Source organism: Lipomyces doorenjongii, assembly GCF_038497915.1.
Source record: "Lipomyces doorenjongii strain NRRL Y-27504 unplaced genomic scaffold V1508scaffold_21, whole genome shotgun sequence".
NCBI classification, from domain to species: Eukaryota; Fungi; Ascomycota; class Lipomycetes; order Lipomycetales; family Lipomycetaceae; genus Lipomyces; species Lipomyces doorenjongii.
Genome location: NW_027118088.1, coordinates 214,689 through 238,308, shown reverse-complemented (window position 1 = coordinate 238,308; position 23,620 = coordinate 214,689). Strand labels below are relative to the sequence as shown.

General features: G+C 46.3%; 10 protein-coding genes across 10 annotated transcripts; 7 read left to right on the top strand and 3 right to left on the bottom strand.

Moving 5' to 3' along the window:
- Window positions 1-45: 45 nt before the first annotated feature.
- V1508DRAFT_416718 (major facilitator superfamily domain-containing protein) lies at window positions 46-2,317 on the top strand. The gene is made up of 2 exons (XM_066940241.1): window positions 46-541; window positions 603-2,317. The coding sequence occupies exons 1-2, from the start codon at window positions 282-284 to the stop codon at window positions 2,047-2,049; spliced, it is 1,707 nt and encodes a 568-aa protein (XP_066796164.1). The 5' UTR covers window positions 46-281; the 3' UTR covers window positions 2,050-2,317.
- Window positions 2,318-3,112: 795 nt separating this feature from the next.
- Window positions 3,113-5,343, bottom strand: V1508DRAFT_461634 (major facilitator superfamily domain-containing protein). The gene is made up of 2 exons (XM_066942815.1): window positions 4,667-5,343; window positions 3,113-4,614 (listed from the first exon to the last, which is right to left on the bottom strand). The coding sequence occupies exons 1-2, from the start codon at window positions 4,933-4,935 to the stop codon at window positions 3,309-3,311; spliced, it is 1,575 nt and encodes a 524-aa protein (XP_066796163.1). The 5' UTR covers window positions 4,936-5,343; the 3' UTR covers window positions 3,113-3,308.
- A 150-nt stretch (window positions 5,344-5,493) lies between these two features.
- Window positions 5,494-5,865, top strand: V1508DRAFT_432365 (uncharacterized protein; the record flags this gene model as incomplete). Its single annotated transcript, XM_066941949.1, has 1 exon — window positions 5,494-5,865. The coding sequence occupies one exon, from the start codon at window positions 5,494-5,496 to the stop codon at window positions 5,863-5,865; it is 372 nt and encodes a 123-aa protein (XP_066796162.1).
- Window positions 5,866-7,021: 1,156 nt separating this feature from the next.
- V1508DRAFT_385847 (Acetamidase/Formamidase) lies at window positions 7,022-9,288 on the top strand. The gene is made up of 4 exons (XM_066937808.1): window positions 7,022-7,276; window positions 7,446-7,540; window positions 7,633-7,785; window positions 7,839-9,288. Exons 1-4 carry the CDS (start codon window positions 7,267-7,269, stop codon window positions 8,832-8,834), a joined length of 1,254 nt encoding a protein of 417 aa, XP_066796161.1. The 5' UTR covers window positions 7,022-7,266; the 3' UTR covers window positions 8,835-9,288.
- Window positions 9,289-10,049: 761 nt separating this feature from the next.
- On the top strand, window positions 10,050-12,884 carry V1508DRAFT_353938 (Lon protease C-terminal proteolytic domain-containing protein; the record flags this gene model as incomplete). Its single annotated transcript, XM_066936897.1, has 2 exons — window positions 10,050-10,485; window positions 10,540-12,884. The coding sequence occupies 2 exons, from the start codon at window positions 10,050-10,052 to the stop codon at window positions 12,882-12,884; spliced, it is 2,781 nt and encodes a 926-aa protein (XP_066796160.1).
- Window positions 12,885-14,501: 1,617 nt separating this feature from the next.
- Window positions 14,502-15,843, top strand: V1508DRAFT_370077 (uncharacterized protein). Its single transcript, XM_066937458.1, has 2 exons — window positions 14,502-14,739; window positions 14,797-15,843. The coding sequence occupies exons 1-2, from the start codon at window positions 14,616-14,618 to the stop codon at window positions 15,624-15,626; spliced, it is 954 nt and encodes a 317-aa protein (XP_066796159.1). The 5' UTR covers window positions 14,502-14,615; the 3' UTR covers window positions 15,627-15,843.
- A 15-nt stretch (window positions 15,844-15,858) lies between these two features.
- Window positions 15,859-17,461, bottom strand: V1508DRAFT_447108 (uncharacterized protein; the record flags this gene model as incomplete). The annotated part of the gene is made up of 4 exons (XM_066942442.1): window positions 15,859-17,080; window positions 17,142-17,278; window positions 17,305-17,389; window positions 17,447-17,461. The coding sequence occupies 4 exons, from the start codon at window positions 17,459-17,461 to the stop codon at window positions 16,349-16,351; spliced, it is 969 nt and encodes a 322-aa protein (XP_066796158.1). The 3' UTR covers window positions 15,859-16,348.
- Window positions 17,462-18,774: 1,313 nt separating this feature from the next.
- On the top strand, window positions 18,775-20,450 carry V1508DRAFT_461628 (uncharacterized protein; the record flags this gene model as incomplete). Its single annotated transcript, XM_066942814.1, has 5 exons — window positions 18,775-18,954; window positions 19,015-19,152; window positions 19,213-19,264; window positions 19,323-19,837; window positions 19,923-20,450. The coding sequence occupies 5 exons, from the start codon at window positions 18,775-18,777 to the stop codon at window positions 19,992-19,994; spliced, it is 957 nt and encodes a 318-aa protein (XP_066796157.1). The 3' UTR covers window positions 19,995-20,450.
- A 676-nt stretch (window positions 20,451-21,126) lies between these two features.
- On the bottom strand, window positions 21,127-21,342 carry V1508DRAFT_397242 (uncharacterized protein; the record flags this gene model as incomplete). Its single annotated transcript, XM_066938142.1, has 1 exon — window positions 21,127-21,342. One exon carries the CDS (start codon window positions 21,340-21,342, stop codon window positions 21,127-21,129), a length of 216 nt encoding a protein of 71 aa, XP_066796156.1.
- Window positions 21,343-22,654: 1,312 nt separating this feature from the next.
- V1508DRAFT_113518 (uncharacterized protein) lies at window positions 22,655-23,428 on the top strand. Its single transcript, XM_066935879.1, has one exon. The coding sequence runs from the start codon at window positions 22,766-22,768 to the stop codon at window positions 23,129-23,131; it is 366 nt and encodes a 121-aa protein (XP_066796155.1). The 5' UTR covers window positions 22,655-22,765; the 3' UTR covers window positions 23,132-23,428.
- Window positions 23,429-23,620: the final 192 nt, after the last annotated feature.

The following is a 23,620-nucleotide window of genomic DNA, read 5'->3' as shown; positions in this document are numbered from 1 at the left end:
TTGTGCGAGGTGGCATGCAGGGCGGGACCACCACATCTCGGCATTTTGTTCGCAAGTTCAAAATCCGCGGTTTGGTGGCCGTCTAAATCAAGTGGTGACTCGCAACTTCCGTGACAGTTTTAGATCAACAAGGTAGGGTAACTCTTTCGTGCCTTCAGTTAGCCGTGCATGGACAATTAGTAAGAGCTGCGGGTATCTAAGTTTAAAGTCATTCGCACGAGGAGTCGGACACAAACAGTACTGGTACCACCGTCATTGTTTAGACAGTCTATATCGGCTTAATGGTACCAGCAAGCGGGAGTATAGGCGATAGCGATAGTAGTTATGATGATAAAACCACATTAGTTTCAGAGGAGGTGCTTGGTGATGGTGCCGGGGAGACCTCGTCGCTGTTGACTGATAAGAACGCGAACTGTGGAGCAGCTGACAAAAAGGACTATGGCGCGTTTAATGAGAAAGATACAGTAATTCCGGAGGAATTTGATGGGAATGAGTATGAGTATCACGCTGCGGAAATAGAGGCTGCGCTAGCAAATGGCCAGTAAGTCCCCAGTCCCGATATTTGATTAGGAAGAGGTGAAAATATACTTATGAGCATCTAGGATTCCATGGAGCGAAGAAGAAGAACGTACTGTTCTGCGAAAGACAGACTTGCGAGTTATGATTTTGGCCTGTGTGATGTTCTTTTCTCTCGATTTGGATAGATCCAATATTCAGCAAGTTGTCTCCTCCGACTTTCTACTTGATACGAGTATGTCCACGAATGACTATAATATTGGACAGTCCTTGTTCTTGATCTTCTTTCTTTCTCTCGAAGTTCCGTCTCAGTTAATGAATAAGCGTTTTGGTCCGGATCGATGGCTGCCCACCATTATGGTGGGCTGGGGCATTGTTTCTACAATTCAGGTTCTCATCACAGCTCGCCCATTTTTCTTTTTTACCCGTGCAGCATTAGGATTTTGCCAAGGTGGATTCGTTTCTGGTCTTGCATTCTACGTATCTTCATTCTATAAGTCAGACGAGCTGTCCGTTCGGTTATCGTGGATTTGGGCCACACAATCCGGAACCAACGTCATTTCTGCGTTATTGGCATCGGCAATCCTTCTTATGCGGGATGTTGGCACTTTGAAAAACTGGCAATGGCTTCTATTATTGGAGGGACTACTGACTACGGCTATCGGCATCGCGACGTTCTTCCTAATCCCTTCTTTGAAAACTCCTGGTATTGCTAACATTTTTACGCCTCGGGAGGCAGCTATCTTGCGTGCTCGGGTGGAACATGATGATCCATCAAAAAAGAATCAATCTAATAAGGATGTCGGCAAACGACAGACTCCCAAGCAAATTGCCGGCTCAGTTTTCGGAGCATTGACCGACAAATATTTAGTTCCGATCTTTATTCTGGGATATATTGGCTTCATTCCATCTGTGACTATGCGCTACTATTTTCCTATCAACATGAGATTTTTGATGTTCGACACCACGACTATCAATCTTCTTATTATTCCATACGCAGCATTGAATATTTTCTGGACGACGACTTTCTCTAAGCTATCAGATCATTACCGTACTAAGTGGCTGTTTGCGGTTTTGTCCGCGACTTGGGTCTTCCCAAATCTCATCTTTCTTCAGTTTTTGCCGTATTCGGCGAACAGATGGTGGCGATTTGCGTCTTATACTTGGGTGCTCGGTTATCCATACTATCAACCCATCTTGGTGTCCTGGGTGTCTGCCAATTCCAACGACCCCGACAGGCGTGCACTTGCGCAGAGTATCTACAACATTGCCGTTCAGCTTGGAAATCTCACTGCGGCAAATGTCTACATGGAAAATGACGCGCCTTATTACCACCGTGGGAACTACGTACTTTTGGCCCTGAACCTTGCATCCATTGTCTTGGCAATCAGTATCCGTACTTACTACATGCGAGAGAACAATAGGCGAGATATGATTTGGAGTACTTTGACAGAGCTGGAGCAAATGGAATATAGAAATGGTGGTGGTAAAGAGAAGGGAAATAATCGGTTGGATTTTCGTTTCAAAATTTAGATGTGCTTCAGTTTTAATTAATGTGGGTGCTTAGTTTAGGATTCATCGTGGAAGGTTTTCTTGCATGGCATTGTTATGTTGTTTGTTTTCTTTTGTATTGGATGAGGGTTCTTTAGAGGTAGCAACATGAAGCTGGTCATGGTTGGTAGCAACGACGTGTATAGAGTCATTGCATAGAGGTATTAGTGGGAGTGCATACTTTGCGTGTGATATAGTTTAGTTTATTGTGTACGTTGTACATTAATATAATAGAACATTTAACTTAATATGATTGTGACAATTTTCTCGAAGAGTCAGGTCTGCAGTGAATTCATAGGATTTGCATTCGCGTGAATAAGAACTGCGTGCAAGCTCGTAGTTAAAAAATAGCAAAAGTCCCGCCTACATGTGTCGTCTGTTGACCATGGCTGGCCCTTTGAAAAGCCGTCCACTAATATGAAGCGAACAGGATATATTAGCCGGAGCCTTTAGGGTTGGATACGATTTGCGATTAGTCGTAACTCGTAATCGTATAGTCTAATACGATTACTATACGATTGGTTGCAAAAGTTTTTACGATTAACTATACCAGCAATGAAGTTGGTTGCTCACAAAAAATCGTGTAGTTACATGGACATTGAGATCTCAAAACCCTAACCATTGATACACCCAATCTTGATGATATTTCAGAGGACAGAGTTTTCATCTACAAAGGGTAATAACCCTACCTTCCTAATAAGGAATACGATTACTTTACGATTAGAGCTTCATTTTTGCGATATTTACGAATCTCAAAGTTGACGGTACCGTAATCGTATCCACCGCCTAGACTTGACTTCATAATGCCTTGGCAGGTCGTTTCACCCGCCTTCTTAATCCTTACCGCTGCCTTTCGATGCGTCTAGGGTCAGTGAATGCCCTGCCAGTGTTCTTAGTGTAATCTTGGGGATAGTGTGCCAACATGGCTGCACAGGATCCCCTAAACGTTTACCAGACAAGTTGCAGGCTAGATTATGGAACTCTAATTATTCTTTTCATTGATTTTGCTTAAGGGTTAAGGTAAGGGTTTACTATATGAATATCAGACGGAACTCTTTTTATTCTTTTGCATTTTACTCAAACAATCATAATCTACGTAAAAAGTATTCAAATAACTCCAATGCGTTGTTATGTAATAGCTTACTTCGGATATATCCTACACATGTAATCATCACGATTTAACAAGACACTTTGTCACGTGAGAGCGGGATATCAAACAAGCAACAAAGACCAGACCCGTCTTACAAAAACCATCTAAATCCAGGATGCGCCGCTCCTTCACCCAACGCCATAGTAGCGACTTGTCCCCGAACCCAAGTGTTCTGCTTGTTCTCCCGTCGAATATTGTCAAACCTCATCCACATCCCAATTAGCGCGCTGACAATGGCTCCCACTGCGCCAAAGCCAGCAGTAACGACTAACGCAAGGACATATTGCGGCTTGTCTTGATCGCGGAAAATATTGGAGGAAACAAGACCCATGAGATTCGCAAGCGGGACGCCAACGCCAGTTAGCGCTGCTCGCTGACCCTCCGAAGGGATATTGTTCGAGAACCACGTGGAAAGAAGAACAGAGGGCGCAGCAGTACCCGCAGTCATGAGAAAGCAAGCAAAGTATGCTTCGTTGACATGAGCAGCGACGTCTGTGACAGACATATAGGAGATGAACCCAATAACTGGTAATGCAAACCCAATCGCAATAAAAGGAAATCTAAGTCTATATCTATCGGATGCGAATGCAAGAATGAGAAGTACCAGAGCACCAGTCGCATTAGGCGCCACAGTATAGAGATTTGTCTTAATGGTTGAGTAGCCCAACCGTTCGACAATCTGCGGTAGAAAGAGCGTGACTGATTGAAGAGGAACACCAAGACAAACCTCGAGGATCAGCCAGCCCCAGGAGATCGGATGTCTGAAGACCTTCAACGCCTCACGAATTTTGAGAGGCTCGTTAACAACAGCAGAAGAGTCTCTCTGAATGCGAATGAATGCCAGTGAACGCTCCTCGGCTGTTAAAAAGCGGGCAGACGACACGTCTCGCGGGAGGAAGAAAGCAGCACCAATAGCTGCAAGCACGGTACATATCCCTTCAATGATAAACAACCATCGCCATCCCTCAAGCCGAGAATTAATCTGGAAGACGCCAAAAGCTAATAGTCCGGAGAACGCAGAAGCTACATTTGACGCAGCGTAGAACACAGCCAGACGTCCTGCTAGTTCACCGCGACGATAAAACGTGGTCAAGTAGTAGATCACAAGTGGAAAGAATGCAGACTCGAACATTCCCAGGAACCATCGAACTGCCATTAAGCTCCCCCAATTCTGGCAAGCAGAAGAAATGACAGACATTAACCCAAACCCAAACATTAAAGCCGGTAGAACGCGTGTGACTCCATATCGCTTTCCTAGGAGCGTAAGTGGCAACGCAAAGAGCACGTATGGGATATAGAATACAGACAACAGGAGGTTATACTGATTGCCCGTAAAGCCGAGATCAATATCGATGCCGTCTGTTTTGGCATTTCCTAGATTACTCTTGTCCAACGAACTACCTTCTTTAGTCTTGATAAGTAATACATGTCGATCATTGTGATACTCACTTGAAGAGATACATTATACTCAATGCCGGCAGCAGCCGCCAGTCCAGCTTCCGACATATAGAACTCTCTAACTCAGCATCTATATCAATAACAGCCGCGACCATATCTTCGTCGGCGAGCACGCTCTGCTCAAGCAGGGCAGTGGCTTCTGTCCCGTCCCCGAAGGTGGCCCATTTCCCTTTAGACATCACGTCATAACTGCCTGCAGGTGATATAGTATTCGAGGTACTGGACGAGTATAGATTGTCCAGTAACTGAGAAGTCTCCATGCTCTTGCTGTTGTCGATAAGATCTTTGGTCCGTAAGGTGTCCAAGACTATGATTCTCCACAATTGCACCGCTAGTACTTGATACAGACCTGTAAACAAGTAAGTGGAATAGGAAAACTGGCCTTTATGAATTTAAGGTCCAGTGGGCATGCAGATGGGCGCCGCCCGCCCTCGGCCAATCCACTAACAGTGAACTCCGGCGCATGAGGGTAGGGGTTCTCTGCTTTCTAGAAGTGACGCGCATGCTCAATACATTATTCAAAATCAGCTCGGACCATAAGTATATGCCATATGTACAAGTCTTTTACCGGTTGAGGCTTGAATCCTTGCCATCAGGCCTTGTGCCAAGTGGCATGCAGGGCGGGACCACCACATCTCGGCATTTTGTTCTCGCGTTCAAAATCCGCGGTTTGGTGGCCGTCTAAATCAAGTAAGTGTGCATTCCTGACGGGTAAATTGGTTAACCCTAACCTTCTCGAGCTATAGGTGGTTTCTAGAATTGCACAAGCCATATCACACGATTTTAATATTTGTTGAGACTGTTGTTAATCAGCCATAATGCAGAGTACCAGTACGAGCATCATCTCGTTGACTGGCAAACGCACTCTCTTTTCGTTGCCAACTGAGGTTGTTGCAACTATAATAAGCTATATTTATGGCTATGACGATCTTGTTGCGCTGTCTCTAACATGCAAGCATGCAAGTTCGTATTATGACGAAGAGACGGTCTACATGATGAAGGTTCATCGCTATTTACGATCTCATAAAATGGAGTTCTATTCGGAATACAAGGATCGATTAAATGTGAAGACATGGAAAGAAGGATATGAGAATTTGTTACGAAACATGCAACTGTATGAGATTATCTCATTTTGCGTGCCATTAGAAACAGGCGGACATTCACTTGTTGCATCCTCTACTTTCCAATGAAAAGTATTATGTTTGGCGTGATTGGTCACATTAGGTTTGTTGTGGGAACGGAAGTCATACCCGATCTTGTGCTCGCCATTCGCTTGGTAGATGCCTAAGGAATCGGTTTGTAGAAAACCGGGATCAGCATACGCAATATTCTATATATTGAAAGCGCTTCCGAAAATGACGTGCATATCCCCAATTTCATTCCTTCTTCGTATGACAGTCTGGAGATACATGATCTAAAGTTACTCCGCTGGCGAGGACCTGATACAATTTGGAACTTTTTGTGCACAGTTACTCATTGGCACTAGTGAAATGCACAGGTGAGGGCCCCTCTGATTATGGCCGCTTAGGCTGGCCATAGAAAGCTTGTTATTTTTGGCAATATATTAAAAGTGGTCATTCGGTGTGCAAGTTTAGACTTAGGAAGAATAGCTGCCGATCTATATATTGTTTCATGCCACCAAACGATCTGTTACTACGACTTCAAGTAGTATTCGGCGACTGGTGTTTTACAGCTATTACCATCGAATTACAATTTTCATATAAAACAGCAACAACGCTCTTGCGCGCAATTCAGTGTTGATAATCCAGCCACAGAAGATAATCAGTCTGTCACAGTTGTGGGATCCGGCGGCCGCATAGGAAGTCGTCGCCTAGTATCACGAATTGTCACCATTTGTAACTTCTCATGCTCTCGAGATCCTGTCAAGCAACAATAATGCGATATGTTGTGAAGCATTGACGTCTGAACGACCAAATGGCCGTGGCTTGAGCCAAGTCTCATTATCGGGCACATATATCATCCCCGTCATCCCTCACAAACAGTGATTGAATGCATTAATGTCATATGAAAAATACGGTACGCATAATCTGAAATCGGATTATGCGGACAATTCCCCCGATATCACACTACAATTTATTTAGCAAATTTAAAATATAAGTGGACTCATTATGGCTATGTCGCGATATAACCTCGCAGCTCGTGGTTATTGCAAAATAAATCATAAACCTCGCTCATCTAGAACAGTTGCTGAAACTTTACATTATTGGAGGGCATCGAGCACAACATTCTAATATGCTATCCACTAATGGTACATACGTCATGATCTACGCCAAAATAAGTGTTAGTGTAGCGTGTCCGCTATATTTGTCCCTTATCGGATGTGAGGCCAAGAGGCCTGACCTACGTTAGAAGCCTAAAGTCTGACCTGACCGGGTCGGAGAAACTATCGAGCCAGATGAAGGGTCTTATCTCCCAAACCTCTGTGGAAACTACAGACCCGGCCAAAATATCTCTCGTTCGGCAGCGTTTGTCGTCCGAGATACTCTTCCCCACTTGAGCATATGCACGTCTGCCTATAGTCCTAGTCAGTGCCTCATTTAATTCAATTGATCTCGATTACAACGATAAATATGGCTAAAGGTAAGTAGCGCATTACTCTAGATGCGGCGGGCCACAGAGAATTGGCACAATAGCGGAATGCAAGGCCCGGCATTGAGTGCATGTTAATTATAGATGATGTTATGCAATTAATTGTCTGTCTACAAGTTCAAATGGGCAATTGCTAATGATGTCTCTTTCCGTCACATAGATCCTATCCCTACTATCATTAAGGTCGACCTTAAGAAGCCTTATCACCAACAGCCCGGCCTTCACACCCGATGGCACCCAGAGATTCCTTTTTACGTATGTTGTTCTGTTACTTACTCTCAGTTGCCAATAACCCGCAATTGACATCGTAATGTCGCCAAAATGTATGCTAATATGTCCGACTGCAGTGCAAAGTCAAGCCTGGTGAGGTCTTCAAGGTTGAGTGCTTCGACTCTTCTGGTGGCCAGGTCTTCAACACCGATGACGCCGACGACATCAAAAATGTCAACCCCATGGGTATTCACTGCCTGAGTGGTCCAATTGAGGTTGAAGGTGCCGAGGTGCGTTTAATAAATATCCTACATTCAACGGATATATTTCCTAACAGAATTAGCCCGGTGACCTTCTTGTCATGGAGATCCAGGATGTTCAGCCTTTCCCCGACGAGCCATGGGGTTACACCGCCATCATGGATCCTGCCAAGTCTAGCGCATTTTTGGGCGATATTTACCCTAACATGCAGAAGGCTATTTGGGATTTTAACGGTATCTTTGCCTCATCCCGTCACATTCCCCACGTCAAGTTTCCTGGCTTCATTCACCCAGGTATCGTTGGTACTCTTCCGTCATATGAGATGATGAATATCTGGAAGGAGCGCGAGTCCAAGCTTGTTGAGTTCCATGCCTCCATCAACACCCCACATACTGTTGCTGCTCTCCCGAATCCTGAAGGTGCCTACGCTGGCCAGGCTGTTTCTCCTGAGCTTGCTAAGAAGATTGCCGAGGAGGGTGTCCGGACGGTTCCTCCTCGTGAGCACGGTGGTAACATTGACATTAAGAACTTGTCTCGCGGTGCGAAGGCATATCTTCCCGTTTATGTTAATGGCGCTGGTTTCTCTGTCGGTGATATTCACTTCTCTGAGGGAGATGGCGAGATTTCGTTCTGCGGTGCTATTGAAATGCACGGTATTATTACCCTCAAGCTTGGACTCATTAAGAATGGTATGAAGGACCTTTCAATATACAACCCCGTCTTCCTTCCTGGCCCTGTCGAGGCACACTACGGTCCTTCTCGGTATCTCACCTTCCAGGGTATCTCCGTGGACGAGAGCGGCAAGCAGCACTTTCTTGACGCCAAGGTCGCCTTCCGACAGGCTGTCCTTAACGCCATTGAGTATCTCAAGAAGTTCGGATACAGCGGGGAGCAGGCTTACCTCCTCCTGTCTGCTGCTCCCGTCGAGACCCATATTTCCTCCATCGTTGATATTCCAAACAGTTGCGTCAGCTATTCTATCCCAGCAGACATTTTCGATTTCGACATCATGCCAAAGGAGGGTGGTCCCACTCCGCAATGTGACATGGGTTCAACCGTATTTCCCACCTCGAAATAAGCTAATGCATGTTAAATGATGATGTGAAAGTGTATAATGATTTCCAGCGTATTTAGTCATGTATAACGTGATCTGGCCCAACTTAATTGATTTAATGGATTGTGATGATGAAGACGACAACTGTATTCCAAGTTGCTGCACTTCCCATGTAGCAAAATCGAATGGATGTATAGTCAGTCTGTTGCTCCGTTAGTGATCAACTGATCACCTGGCCCTTAGGACTATTTTATCCGTTATCTATGCCATTGATACGCTAGATGCATGAATCAATATTGTACTTACTGACAGCATTTAATATGCCAGAATATTGGTTTCAGATTCGGAATGATGTAAATTGTGATCAGCTTGTGATTCATGTGACTCGGCTGCTGACTGAGAGACCTCGACCGACCCTTGCCCACGCTTGTCGTTGCTCAACGCCATCCGCTGCGCTTGCATCGCCATCTCACACGATATCGAATTCGGCACCATTCCATCCGCGGGATCCGCCATTGAGTTGCTGCTTACGTTGATTCTTGTGTGCGTCAAGCACCAATATCATTCTTTATTTTTTCCAGCTGCGCGGTCATCTACGTGCTTGCTTTGTACATAGTTCAATTTCCTCATTCCGCCACTTCTAGACTGTAAGAGTTCCTACCGTCCCCGTGCGTCATATATACAGCTATGATTCGAGCACTACCGCGAGCTGCCGCACTTGCGCGTGCTAGACCAGCATTGATTTTGTCTCCGGCATCACACTACATATTATCTACTCTCCGCACACGACCTGTCGTCGTTCCGGTGTCGTATCGACGCGCCTTCTCTAACACGGCTGGTCTACGGAACGGCAGCAAATCTGACGACAGCGACGACAGTAGCAATAACGTACCACCAAGTGATAAAGACGGCGTGAAAGAAGACGTATCTGAATCTACTGAAGCCGAGGCACAGGCTAAGGACGAGGAAGCAGTCGAAATCAAATCTGATGACAAATCGGCTGACGACGGCACATCTGCTAAGGAGCCCAAGGCGGTTCGAAAGCGAGGTCCGCGGAAATCACAGCAAACGGAATCAAGTGATGCCGCTGAGGGCGAGCCTGCCGCAAAGGAAACCGAGAGCGGTAAGGGTGCAAGGGAAGAGTCTAAGTCTAGAGAATCCAAGGTCTCTTCATCATCACCCCCTTCGTCTAGCTCGCGGAAGGCAGTGCCAGACTTTGCTAGTCCGGCTCCTAATGGCATGTCAAAGATTGGAAATGGTGTTCCGGATGAAATCCCGGAGTTAATGGCGCTGCCTATCGTATCACGGCCGTTGTTTCCCGGTTTCTACAAGGCGGTTGTGTTGCATGATGAACGTCATATTGAGGCCGTGAAGGAGCTAGTAAAGCGCGGACATCCGTATGTCGGTGTTTTTCTAAATAGAGAAGCGAGCCCCACCACGGAAGCCATCATGCATGAAGACGAGATATATCATAACGGTGTTCTGGCGCAGATCACGAGCATATTTCCTCAGAGCGATATTAAGGATGCTAATCACAAGGAGGGATTGACTATTGTCCTGTATCCCCACCGGAGGATTCAAGTCGAAAAAGTTGTTGTTGCGAAAGACGACGTTAGTGAGCCGGTTGCCTCTCCCGGTTCTAGTGAAGTTACTAGTTTCGATGTGATCCTAGAAGGTGAGTATTAGCTACGCTATCTAAGAGATAAAGACATGTTCCTGACAACGTTAGATGCGGCGGAAGAAGCGCCAATGGCGTTCTTGCGCAACAAAGTCACTATGGTGCATGTTGTCAATCGGCCCGATGATCCTGTAGACAAGAGTGAGCCCACCATTCGTGCTGTCGTCTCTGAGATTGTTAGTCTACTCAAGGAGATCTCAGCAATGAACCCCCTCTTTCGGGATCAGATCACTGCATTCACGTTGTCCCTGGCGTCTGGGAATGTGTTTGATGAACCTGTCCGACTTTCGGATTTCGCTGCTGCCGTTTCTGCTGGTGACAGCCTAGAACTTCAAGAACTGATCGACACACAAGATATTGGCGAGCGACTGAAGAAGGGTCTTGTTCTTTTGAAGAAGGAGCTTATGAACGCGAAGCTGCAAGCTAAGATCAACAAAGACGTCGAAAGCAAGCTTCAGAAGCGACAGCGGGAGTACTATCTCATGGAACAGATGCGTGGTATTCGCCGTGAGCTTGGTCTCGAATCTGACGGCAAGGACAAGACGGTAGAGAAGTTCAAGGAGCGTGCAGAAAAGCTCAGTATGCCGACTGCGGCTCAGCGGGTGTTCGACGAGGAGCTTAACAAGCTGATGAACCTTGAACCATCTGCGTCGGAGTTCAATGTGACGCGGAATTATCTTGACTGGATTACACAGATTCCATGGGGTCTCAAGTCGACGGAAAACTATTCGATCAAGCATGCAACCGATGTTCTCGAGAACGATCACTATGGTCTGAAGGACGTTAAAGATCGTATCTTGGAATTTATTGCGGTGGGCAAGCTGCGGGGTAATGTGGACGGCAAGATTCTGTGCTTCGTTGGACCTCCTGGTGTGGGTAAAACGTCTATCGGAAAGTCTATCGCTCGCGCTCTTAACAGACAATTCCAGCGATTTAGTGTCGGTGGACTGACAGACGTCGCTGAGATCAAGGGTCACCGTCGGACGTATGTTGGTGCTCTTCCTGGGCGGATTATTCAGTCGCTGAAGAAGTGTCAGACTGAGAATCCGTTGATCCTTATTGATGAGGTTGACAAGATTGGTCGAGGCCACCAGGGAGATCCGGCTTCCGCTCTGTTGGAATTGTTGGACCCGGAGCAGAACCACAGTTTCTTGGATCACTATATGGATATTCCAGTCGACTTGTCGAAGGTGTTATTTGTTTGCACTGCGAATATGACGGATACTATTCCGCGGCCATTGCTTGATCGCATGGAAGTTATACAGGTTTCGGGATATATTGCCGAAGAGAAGAAGGCTATTGCGAGCAAGTATCTTGCTCCACAGGCGCGAGAACAATCTGGCTTGAAGGATGTAGATATAGACCTTACCCCAGAGGCCATCGATATTTTGATCAAGAGTTACTGTGCGGAGAGTGGTGTGCGCAACTTGAAGCAGCAGATCGAGAAGGTTTACCGGAAGGCTGCATTCGAGATTGTCAAGGATTTGAAGGAAGACCCTAGTGCTGCTGAGTTAAACTTGTTGACCGAAGAGGGTAAGGCGAACGCGGACTCGCCTGAGAAATCGTCCAGTGAAGTCCTACGAGTGCCGTACAAAGTTCCAAGCACGGTACATGTGAACGTCAACCCTGAGAACCTGCACAATTATGTTGGGCCGCCAATCTATGTGTTTGACAAGCTTTATGACACGGAGCCGCCAGTTGGAGTTGTCACCGGCCTAGCTTGGACTGCACTGGGTGGCGATGTTATGATGATTGAATCAGTCCTCGAAGCGCCACTATCTCCATCTGCGACCGCCAGTTTCAAGCGAACAGGTATGCTTGGAGACGTGTTGAAAGAGTCAACTGTGATTGCGTACACGTTCGCCAAGATGTACATTGCGTCGCGGTTCCCGGAAAACCGATTTTTCGACCACGCCCGAATTCACTTACATTGTCCTGAGGGCGCCGTACCAAAGGATGGACCATCTGCTGGTGTTACAATCTCAACTTCTCTCCTCTCGCTTGCCCTCAATCGTACGATTGACCCTACTATCGCGATGACAGGAGAAATCACGGTCACAGGCCGAATCCGACGTATAGGTGGTCTCCGAGAAAAATGTGTTGCCGCGAAGCGCGACGGAGCGAAGACAATATTCTTTCCCAAGGCAAACATGGCTGACTGGGAAGCGCTGCCAGAGAACGTGCGTGAAGGTCTGGAAGGCATTCCGTGTGTTTACTATGAGGATGTTTTCAACCGATGTTTCAAGGAAATCACGCGTGAGGAAGGAAACAAGGTGTGGTTTCCGACGTTGGGACAGGCTAAGGAAGAGGACAAAAATGCGCCAAGGTCACCTGGATCTGGTCTCGGCGACCTATTTCCACCGCTAGGCGGCGGGGTAAACGAGATTCACGCGTGAGGTTGTATAGACACGACACTGAAAAATTGGTGGTCGTTGTGAGTCTATTTAGCATGGAATGCAAAGTTTATTGTCTGCTATTACGAAAGGGTTACATTACATATAGTATAAGATACATGTATATTCTATCTAACGTGAAACTTTGATATGCCGTTTTGTTCAATAATTGGGGTTATATGTATATGTATAAGTGCATGTGTACGTTTTGTTAATTATTCTTGTATATGATCCGCTATTCGTTCATTTTCTTTTTTTTATTTTGTACCAAGTGCATTTATTGATATATAATTGTCACGGCTAGTAACTATGTCACATATCTTAATTTTTTGTCAAGTAATCCCCATGAGGATCTAGAATAGAGCAATATACGGTTTAACATAATTTTGCCGAATCCGCATGGCAAGGATGCAAGTGTACCGGTGGTCTGGAGAATTAGACAATGAATCTAAACGCGCAAGCTTTGTTGTGGGGGCGTGGGATGGATTGATGATGAATAAACATTCTTTATCGGGAAAGTGGCCAACTGGCGTCCTTTGTGGAGATCGGGGACGGAACTCATGTGTACCCGGTGACGTAATACATGCGAGAGTGAGCGCACAGTTGGGTTAGGGTGCGAACAAGTCGGTACTCCCCGGCCAGGAATACGTTGCGTTTTCGAGTTCGCATTCCGTTGGAGTTATGTCATGTGTCGACTATTCTGTAGACCGTGTCTGGCTCAGAGATTAGATGGTTTCGTTCATTGTTGATTTTGAAGCGAATTGGCATGAACTGACACGTGAACCGTCCGTCTTTGTGTCTGGAGGAGGGAAGTAGCATTATTTGCGGCCGGCCGCGGGTTGTTACGAAGCCGAGCTCCGTAAGCAGCGAAAAATCCGAGGGGTGACATTTGTTGGCGTGTGACGGGTGGCCAATTTCAGACTTGGTATGACTCAGCGACGGCTAATTGTACGTAATCATCTGACTCATCCAACGAAAGGAGGCCATACAAATAGAGTTTTACTCCTGCGACGCTAGTCGGCGTTTACGGCTGTTGCAACTCCGTCGGCGGAACTTTGTCGTATTCCCGAGCGAGTTTTGGTCGACGGTTTAAGAAGGAGCGTACAGCATTGAGCATTTAGGTTCAGCAGCAATTTTAATCAAGCTTATATATATTGCATTGTTGCTGGCCAGTTACAATTGAAAGTTTCCTTTGTTCAAAGTTTTGCGTGACCAATTGTGCGAATGCAATATTAACAAGCAGCTCAATAGTCTGTTAGTACGACATTCTGTGGGTGTAGACCGCGAAACACTCTGTAGCATTTCTATAGATTGCGCTACAACATACAGAGGCGCTAAGAGTGCCTTCACCACAAAATTAATAGTTAACTAGTCTGGGGATGGCGCCAACTCTATTTTGCGCGGTACGCTCTTTTGTGAATAAAATCGCTGAAATGTTAAGCTTTTCTCGTGTGGGTTAGGTGACTGAATACGACGGCGTACCTTTCGTCCGTGTCGCCGCACGGCTGAAATTATGCTTTGCCTCCGCTGGGAACGATCCCGAGCTGCAGGCTACGTAACCTCGTCGCCAAGCGCCCGTGGTTGTTGGCACGCACATGGACCTCCGTGGAACGTTTTGGCGTTCTCGAAACCCCCCGAGATATTTATATCTCCCCGCCCTGCGCGTTCCCCCCCCTCCCGGCACCCTTTTGGCAGTATTACTATAGCCGATTGTCCAAGTATTCTGTTGACACAATGACCTCCATGAACCCGTCTGACATCGACGACATGACGCTCGAGGAGCGCAAGGAGTGGATGGGCATCAAAGATCCCTTGCTCCGCCGACGGATACAAAACAGAGTTGCCCAGCGCGCGCGGCGTATGTCTTTATATAATCGTGATTTTGATTGCTGACAATTGCTGACCGCTATTACAGGACGACGTCTCGCTAAAGATAAAGATAAAGAGCCACGCGCGGCACCAGCGACGTCGGTGAAGAAATCAACGTCGTCTTATTCACCCTCGTCCTTGCCACGATCTAGTAGCCAGTCGAGTGCAAGATCTAGTTCTACGGCGAGCTCGGCTACCAGTGACAGTGGCTCGGTTACTAGCGAAAGTAATAGTCCGCCTGCCTTAGCCGATATTGAGTCCTCCTTGTCATCATTTAATATCAATCCTGAACTGTTCCCCCGCTCGCAAGTAGTTGCCACACCGCAGCAAATCCAGCGTGAGCATTACCAGCAAGAGTTGCGCCGTCAACAGGACGACAAAATTCAAGAGCCGCAACAGGAGCAACAACGGCAGCTCTCACTTCCAACGAGGCTCCTCTTACCATGCCAGCAAGTCGGACCGGCCATGTGCCATAATATCACAAAGCTTCCTCTGACTCATGACCTCCCGCGGTTTCAAGTCTTCGTCCTTCCACCGTCGTCGGACCCAATGGACATTCCGCCCTCCTTATACCCGACCCAGCTGCAAGGCATTATCCCTCACATACAGTACGTTGACGCTATCCCGTTCGCCTCTCTGCGCGACAGTCTGCTCTTGCAACTGCATTCAGGGGGCTTGGATGAAATCGAGTTTTGCTCAGACTTACTAGACGATGGGTTTCGCATCTGGGGGAATGATGCAACGCAGCCTATGGCGTGGGAAATAACTGAAGAATTTGCAAAGAAGTGGCGATGGCTTGTGGATGACACCATTCTCGATATTGCAAAGTTCTGGTCCGGACAGCGCAAGCTTACCACGATTGAGGCGGCGGCTTGAAAGCATGCCATATTGAGATGACTTTTCTCTGTACATTTTTCAACTTTTTTTAATGGATGGGTTATCGGTAGCAGGTTATTGGGATTTGGAGTTCTGTTTTTAATGTCATCTGGGCTGGTCTCTCTCTCTCTCTTGTATCATAGTTTAATCTCCAGATTCATTCACAATTGTAAATTTTGCTCCACAAAAATGAATTATCAAGTATGTGACTCCACGCGAATAAGGCTTCTATGTTTGATATTGCCTCGTTCATTATGAAGATCTTTAGTTGGCATTAAATCGACGAGAACAACACTGTCACACACAACCCAGCCTGATCACAACCCTAAGCGCCGTCCGGAAATTAACGGATCCGGGTTTGCGAATGCGAACGCGAACGGCGGTCAATAATGCAACAATGAACTTCCTTGGCAAGATCGAGGCTTCGTTTGTGGCTACAATTGCCTGTTCCGTACAGTCCAAAACAGACAAAGGACTCGTCGATCGACGTCCACTATGGCCTTACTCACAAGCTGAGGCCCGCATTCTCTGTAAAGAACCTGATTTGCATGGTCTTCGCCCTAGCGAAAAGTCTTACAAAATATATTATAACCAACAAACTGCCCGCAATTTACGTCCCTTTATATGCCAGACCGGCTGCCAGAATTGGATGTCATTTGTACGAACAACCCGAAACATTCCCGCGACGACCGACTCAGTTGTCAGGGACGATCGCTGCAGGTCTACTTTGTCTTGCCTGGTGACTTGCGCTGTAATGCAAGATAGTGAGCGACGACACTCCTGACCTGCGTTTCGTAATTCTTCAAAGGGCCAAATGTTCTGATTGAGTCGCTCACATCCAAGCGTAGGTGTACCGCGGGTATCGATAACCGCCTCAGGGAAATATTTTTTGACAATGTCGATCGCATCGTCAAATGCACACTGTCTGTATCCAACAGAAAACTTTTGCTTCCTTCGACCCTTCGCTCATCCAGCGCTGCCACCTGGATCTGGGCAACATCTTGGACATCTACAACAACGCAAGGGCGAGCAACCGAAGTCTTCGGGCCCATAACAACACCCATGACGACTCCATTGCTACCCGAGCCAACCTTGCTGGGATCATTAACCAGTTCATTTGCGCCAATAACATATCCTGGCATGACATTCAAGATCGAGAAGTGCGGTCTTCTCTCCGCAAGGAAGCGATCTGTAGCATCAAGTGCAAGGACTTTGGAAGCACGATAGGCCGAGGAATGATCGTCCCACGGAGCTGAAGGAAGCGGTCGCACGCGAGAGTTAGCTGTGTACACATTCTCGGAATCGCCCTTCGACAACGCTGACCTCGGTATGACTGCCACCGCGGAAGATGTGATCACTACGCGACGAATTGATTCGACCTTTAAGGCTGAGTTGAGGATGCTAATAGTCCCTCGCACGGCGGGGATGATGATATCATTCTCAGGATCCTCTGTCTAATCCTCTGTCAGCTCATCTATCTTGACATGCATCATCTCGCTCAACTCCATTGCTCACTGGTCTTGGTAGAGGACTTGCAACATGTTCAATATAAGTCACACGGTGCAGACAAGCATCGAACGCTCCGAACGCAGTGATATCAGGCACGACAACGAAGTCCAGGTTCGCAAAAAAAGACTTGATAACGGATGAGTCTTTATCTCGTCAATTTGGTCTCGACGCCGCACGGAAGCGCGGACGCGATGGCCAGCTTTGAGGGTTGCCACAAGGACTGCGAAGCCGACATGGCTAGTTGCACCCGTAATCTTCAAGGCTATGTTAGCTGAGCATATCGACCTGCACGAGAGGTCTAATGACAAAACAAGATCGTCCGCCATTTTGCGTCCTGCCGACACTGCAGGCGTTTCTTACCTAAGCGTCAATACTTGAGCTCGGTCTGTCGGACAAGATGGGGTCGGTTCTCTTTCTCAGCCATGCTTTCCTCTTTATGCCTCTCTCCTCACCAAGGCGAGCGGGGAGTCAAAACACTTGATTAGTGATCGTGAATTGTAATCAGTGGAACATGATTAAACCAATATATGGCTGCATTTAGACTTATGTCCGGGAATAATGATTGAAAGCTTCAGGCTGTTGCGAATACGAATATCGGCAGTTTTCCCCTATATTCGTATTCGCTATTCGACCCTTAAAAAGCATTGGAATAATATTCGATATTTGTATACGAAAAATAGAAATTAGGTCGGACAATATCGACCCTAAAAACCAGACTATTCGTATCCGTACCGATATCGGCAACTCAATAAATCACGTGATATTACTTAAACAGTTAAACATTTCCTATTATTACCAGAACTTCCAGAGCATAACGGTTCGAAAAGACACCTATCTCTGAGCGGAGGTAGCATTCCAGACTGCACTAACACGTTTTCTACCGAAAGTCAACAGTACGGGCAAAGTTATACCCAAGAATGAGTTGGAGAAATGTCGACCCCGGAAGGCACGAACTCTTTCCATTACGAACAACGGCGGATAGATTATTCCCCCGAAATGCGGATAGATATATTGCTTAATCAGTAGAGGACGGGCCGGGCGGTCGGCTGAGCAGTATCCTACGTGCGTGGGATTACCCTCGTCATAACAATATTTATGATGTCCTTAAAGAATAGTAGTTAGCATAATGAACAGTTCAGCGATCGGGCTCGCTCGGCTCCGACTTTGGGTGGGCTTGCGGGTTTGTCGGCGCTTTGGCAAACTGGTCCTCTGCCTTCGTTGGACAAAACAGAGGGAAAGTCACAGTAAACTCTATAGCAAATACACATAATTCTAGCAAATAGGAAAACTAAGGGGCCCCATCGCAACGGTGGCCTAATCAGGTAAGCGTGGCGGGCGAAATCTATGCCTAATCTGGTAACTGCTGCGAGGGCGCCACTCCTTTGTCCAGATCTGACTCTTGCCGCCATCTGTCATATCGACGTGCTATCCCGACTATTACGAGCGATTAGCATCAGTCACCAAGAATCAGCCGGAAGCTTAATGAGTGTGAGAATTGGAAGAACAAAAGAAAAACTGTGCCACATTACAAAGCAATGTAACCTACTAACTCATCTGTCTTCAATATAAAAGGGAGAGCTATGTACTTACTACAAAGATCATATCCACCGATTTCCAGAACATATCAATTAACACTACCATGGCCTCAAAAAAACTTCTCGTCGTTTTCGGAGCAACTGGTCTCCAGGGTGGCTCCGTCATCAAGTCGATCCTCGGCGATCCCAAAGCTGCTGCGCAGTTTTCTATTCGAGCAGTGACTAGAGATCCTTCGAAGCCGAGCGCTCAAGATCTGACTGCAAAAGGTGTCGAATGTGTGGTGGTACGCTCACTCTATTTTTTATTCCGGTTATTGTGGAATTAACCTGACCATGTCGAGTAGGCCGACATGGAGGACAAAGGCTCTTTACGATCAGCCTTGCAGGGAGCATATGCGGTCTTTGTGGTGACGAACTTCTGGGAAAAGGGTAATGCGGATGCGGAAATTCAACAGGGAAAAAATGTGGCAGATATCTCAAAGGTACCTCAGCACAATTATCCGTGACCTTACTCTTGATTTCTGCTAACATCACTGTTACAGGAGTTCAATGTTCAGCACTTGGTTTGGAGCAGCCTGTTAAACGTTACAAAACGTATGTTCTGTGCCCAATTGACTGCTTCAATTAAGACGATTCTCTGACCTTCACATAGTCTCTGGTGGAAAGCTGGACAAAGTGTTGCATTTTGATTCGAAAGCGACCGTTGAGGAGTACATTCGCCAGATCGGCATTCCTGCCTCCTTCTTCTTGCCTGGATTTTACATGTCCAATCTCCCTGGCAGGATGATGAGGCTGAATCCAGACGGGAATGTATTCATGTTGGGACTCCCCATCCCAGGCACTTCACCCATACCATTGCTCGACACAGCAGCCGATACTGGCAAGTTCGTTAAAGGTATACTGCTCAACCGAGAGAAGTCATTAGGAAAACGCTTCTTTGGAGCCACCGACTACTATACGCCTGAGCAGATTGTCGACGACTTCAAGTCGGTCAAGCCGTCATCCGGGCACGGCGCCAAATTCTCGGAACTTCCAACGGCCGTTTTCAAGGGTATTCTTGCATCGACCGGGGCGCCAGATGCTGTACAGGAAGAGATGCTGCAAAACATGCGATTGATGCCCGAGTTCGGTTATTTCGGAAATGAATCTCTGAGGGAAAGCCAATCGGTAAGTCTCGCTTAGCACGGAACCTTGATTTGATTCCAGATCAAGTCCACCCTCTACTCTTGCCGATGGCTAACTCATTGTATAGATCTTAGATGAACCGCTGACAACCTGGAAAGAATTCGTTGCCAAGTCGCCGGTGTGGGCCGATTTGAAGTAGTCCCAAATGACCTAGGCGCCTTCAAAAATGATCTATCATAGTAGCTTGCGGGATCTGAGTACCGTCGTTTTCATTGCTAAACTTTATAACCGCTGCTTATGTTGAAATATAACAATTCTACACTCAAACGAGATGCAAAGAATTTACCCTGAAGTATTCTGTATTCGTTAAAAACTCCACATATCAAAGGTCATCTCAGACGGAAGAATTGACATATAACCGTGCCGATTTCGTTTGTTTCAAGCTTTGAATATTGTACCTTTGGGGGCTATGGAAACGTCAAAGAAATGATGCCAAGAGATTCATTGAAAATTAGTGGTGTTAGGTGTAGATAGATGTGTATGGGCCAAGGGTGCTATGGAAATTTCTGTTAGCCACAAGGGATAGGCCACGCCAGGTTGTGGTCAGGGTTTCCTCTTCCTTCTCTGCCAAGACCTGGCCAGTTCTACCCTAAACCAATGAGGCCTCATCGCATTGATCCCTCAATCATAAATGCCTCGCTTACAACGTGCGTGACTATCTCTCATAAGTAATTGTTTTTTGCATTTAGTTGTTTCTACTCTCTGAATATTGAGACAGTGTACACCAGGAGCAAGAAGCAAGCCGACGGCAATATAATCAAGTATTTGCCCGGCGGTACCGGGGTCCCTAAAGCATATACTGAGGATTACAATGCGCTTTGTGAGAACAAGAATATGTTACTCACATATAGTCGGCTTTAGATGCTGATGCAGATTTCATGGTCGCTGGCTTGGCCTTAAATAAGTGATTTCATTCCGAGTGATGCATTGCAAGCTACGAACATCCGGATTGTAATATTTCTTTCAACGGGAGTATAGTGCTCACTGTATCCAACCTCAATAGCGATCACGACTTCATTCATGGCACCAGGACCCTTATATTTGATCGTTCCGTCTGCTTGCTTTTTGCTATTGGCATATTTGCCGAAGGAACCCTTCGTGGTGGTAGAAAAATTCTGAAGCTAAGGTGGCATTGGCTCGTTGACTAGAGAGATTTGTAATCTCTATTCCAAGTTCCCAAGTTGCGATTTTCACGTGGTACAGTAACCACAGTCCCATACTCGGCACAACTGTATGCCAAATAGGGATACCTACAGTATTGTTAACTATTGTCATATCAAAATTGATGAATCCCAAGGATTATACTTCTGATCCTCTGAAATATTTCGCTCAGATTTTATCTTAGACCAGCATTCTTCCAATTCAAATATTGGGAGTAAGGCATATCGATATCTAATCGCTGTTCGATTATCCTTCAGCAGGCACAGCGCTTTGTCGTAATCCGAAGGGCCATTTTCGTCTTTAGGCACAGACATGTCCATCGACATCGTTCCGACCTAGTAAACTGCGGGCCAAATCTCTAGTTCGACAGTCCTGAGTTATACGTCTTTTCATCAGATATGTCTGTTTGTATTTGGGGTCCTTATTGCTGCATCTTTAGCTCATCCTCCCACTCAAGGGTCTGACAACAATTCACTAGCCAACTCACCTGCGTAGTTTCGAGTGTTTAAAAATTGTACTTCTAAAATAGAAGAAATCTTTTGCTGTTAATGTGGTTAAATGACTGATGTCTGGCTCGTTCGGCGCATTCCCGTACGTCGAATTCGAGCAGTTGCACTGCTCAACTCCGGAATGAGTTAGAAAATATGAACGCTGAAAAGCCATGGTTTAAACCAGAATGACAAACTTAAAGGCGTTACATTGAGGTAGAAGTACCTGTCCATCAAGGGGTCTTGTGTTGGGAAATTAATGATGCGCCATAGCGGGCTAAACCACTTTCGGCTATGGTCACACCAAACATTGAAATACAGTAGAACCCCGTTAGACGTTGTAAGGTTTCAGCTATGGTGCACCCATTGCGCCACCACAAATTATTCAAATACAAAATAAAATAAATCTACGCGTTAATATTGCTTGTACTCATATAATCATATTAATAGGGAATATTTTTGCTTTAAACTAGAATTTGTGAGACATTTGGGAGGTACTATTTGGTTGGATACTTTGCCGCTGTAGCTTGGCAGAGCCCAAATTGGCCCCTGTGGTACACGAGAGAATAAAGTTAAGGTTAGGGGTTTACAATGGAATACTATATTAGGAAGTTTATAGTACGCACTATCTGCTACTTTTGGAAAACGACAAAGCCGGCAGTTTGTCGCGTCCAGCGACGCGTCTGGCGCGATTCGTTACACGCTATCTCTGCCAAAATCCGCTATAGCTCAATTGTGACCCTTATTTGATTTATTGCAAATCATGCCAGCTCGATCAAGGCGCTCTAAAGCAAATTAGAATTCATCCAGAAGTTGACGTGGAGGAGCCGGAGATTAACAACGTTTTGGTTAACCATGACTTTGTTGAAGACGAAACGCAAGCGGAATATTACGGGACAGATCAGAAAGGCAGCCTCCCAATGCAAAGTTGGTTTGCTTTGCTGAAGCCGATAAATCTTTGAAGCGAACAATATATGCAGGCGGGTCTGAACGAACCCAGCGAAGATGGACGGCCAACCTCAAATGCACCGTCGCCATGCGCTCATTGTTTGAATATAACTTTACGTCTTCCAAATAGAGGAGACGGACTCAACTGACGGGCCTATTTCTACTGGTATGTTACCGGCAATTGTCTTCAAAATTAGGCACATGATGATTGCACAGAATTGGAGTAGAGATATCAGAGATGCCTGTGGCGAATTAGAGGGGATATCAGTGTCCGGTGGAGGATCACCTTCCTGCGGATGATCAGTCCCATTCCATGGATGAGCGCGCGAAAGACGAAACGGCTGGTGAGATTGTGGAACTAACCGATGACAGCGAGTGGCTAGTGAACCCGAGCTCTGCTTGTTCTTGGTCAAACTCGCTGGCTAAGATTGAAGCTCTCAAAAACCCGAACTTATCAGACTCAGAGGTTAAGAACTTAGAAGCTATCAAGAGTTACTTCGAGGACCGTTTGAAAGGCATAAATAAGCTGCATTCATCTCTCAACATCTCTCATTATTCGTATCGAAAGGGGAAATACTGGGCCAGACTTGTAAGAAGAGGGGCAGTGCAGTTTCAACGCACAGGGCAACTTCCGGTCGCTAGTCAGCGCGGCAAGCATTCAAGGCGCCTGTCTCCCTAAGCGACGACATTAAAAGAAAATGCCTCACGTTCTTTCGTGGCTTTGGACCCAACAACAGAACAGCCCAAACACTCAAGATATTCTATGAAGGCGAGCTGCGCCCGTCTATTCACGGCGATTCCAGCGGTGCAACTATCTCCCACACCACTGTCACATAGCACCTCCGTAAGTGGGGCTTCTCTCTCGGTCGTCATTTCAAGAATTTCTACTTCGATGGCCACGAGACAAACGATGTTGTAAAGTATCGACAAGAATGGGCCCCGAAGAACGGTAGGATATCGATATCAAATGAAGGACTCTGATTGCGAGGGTTGTCAAATTCGAGCTGCTCTTCCTGATGGAGCCAAAGAAATAGTGCTAGTCACACATGACGAATGCTATTCGAAGGCGCACTTTCTGACTGCTTGACATCCCAATCAGATGTATTTCTATATGGTACGGACGATTATGTAATAGTATATCGAATATTGGCATTGCCAACAGCCCTGG

Bases quoted from the DNA above. Each gene is read 5' to 3' on its own strand.
- V1508DRAFT_370077 (XM_066937458.1), top strand. From the start codon at position 14,616: ATGACCTCCATGAACCCGTCTGACATCGACGACATGACGCTCGAGGAG. The intron at 14,740-14,796 runs GTATGTCTTTAT...CCGCTATTACAG, and splicing joins AGTTGCCCAGCGCGCGCGGC to GACGACGTCTCGCTAAAGAT.
- V1508DRAFT_461634 (XM_066942815.1), bottom strand. From the start codon at position 4,935: ATGGAGACTTCTCAGTTACTGGACAATCTATACTCGTCCAGTACCTCG. The intron at 4,615-4,666 runs GTGAGTATCACA...TAAAGAAGGTAG, and splicing joins AGTATAATGTATCTCTTCAA to TTCGTTGGACAAGAGTAATC.
- V1508DRAFT_113518 (XM_066935879.1), top strand. From the start codon at position 22,766: ATGGATGAGCGCGCGAAAGACGAAACGGCTGGTGAGATTGTGGAACTA.
- V1508DRAFT_416718 (XM_066940241.1), top strand. From the start codon at position 282: ATGGTACCAGCAAGCGGGAGTATAGGCGATAGCGATAGTAGTTATGAT. The intron at 542-602 runs GTAAGTCCCCAG...ATGAGCATCTAG, and splicing joins GCTGCGCTAGCAAATGGCCA to GATTCCATGGAGCGAAGAAG.
- V1508DRAFT_385847 (XM_066937808.1), top strand. The intron at 7,541-7,632 runs GTATGTTGTTCT...GTCCGACTGCAG, and splicing joins ACCCAGAGATTCCTTTTTAC to TGCAAAGTCAAGCCTGGTGA. The intron at 7,786-7,838 runs GTGCGTTTAATA...TAACAGAATTAG, and splicing joins TTGAGGTTGAAGGTGCCGAG to CCCGGTGACCTTCTTGTCAT.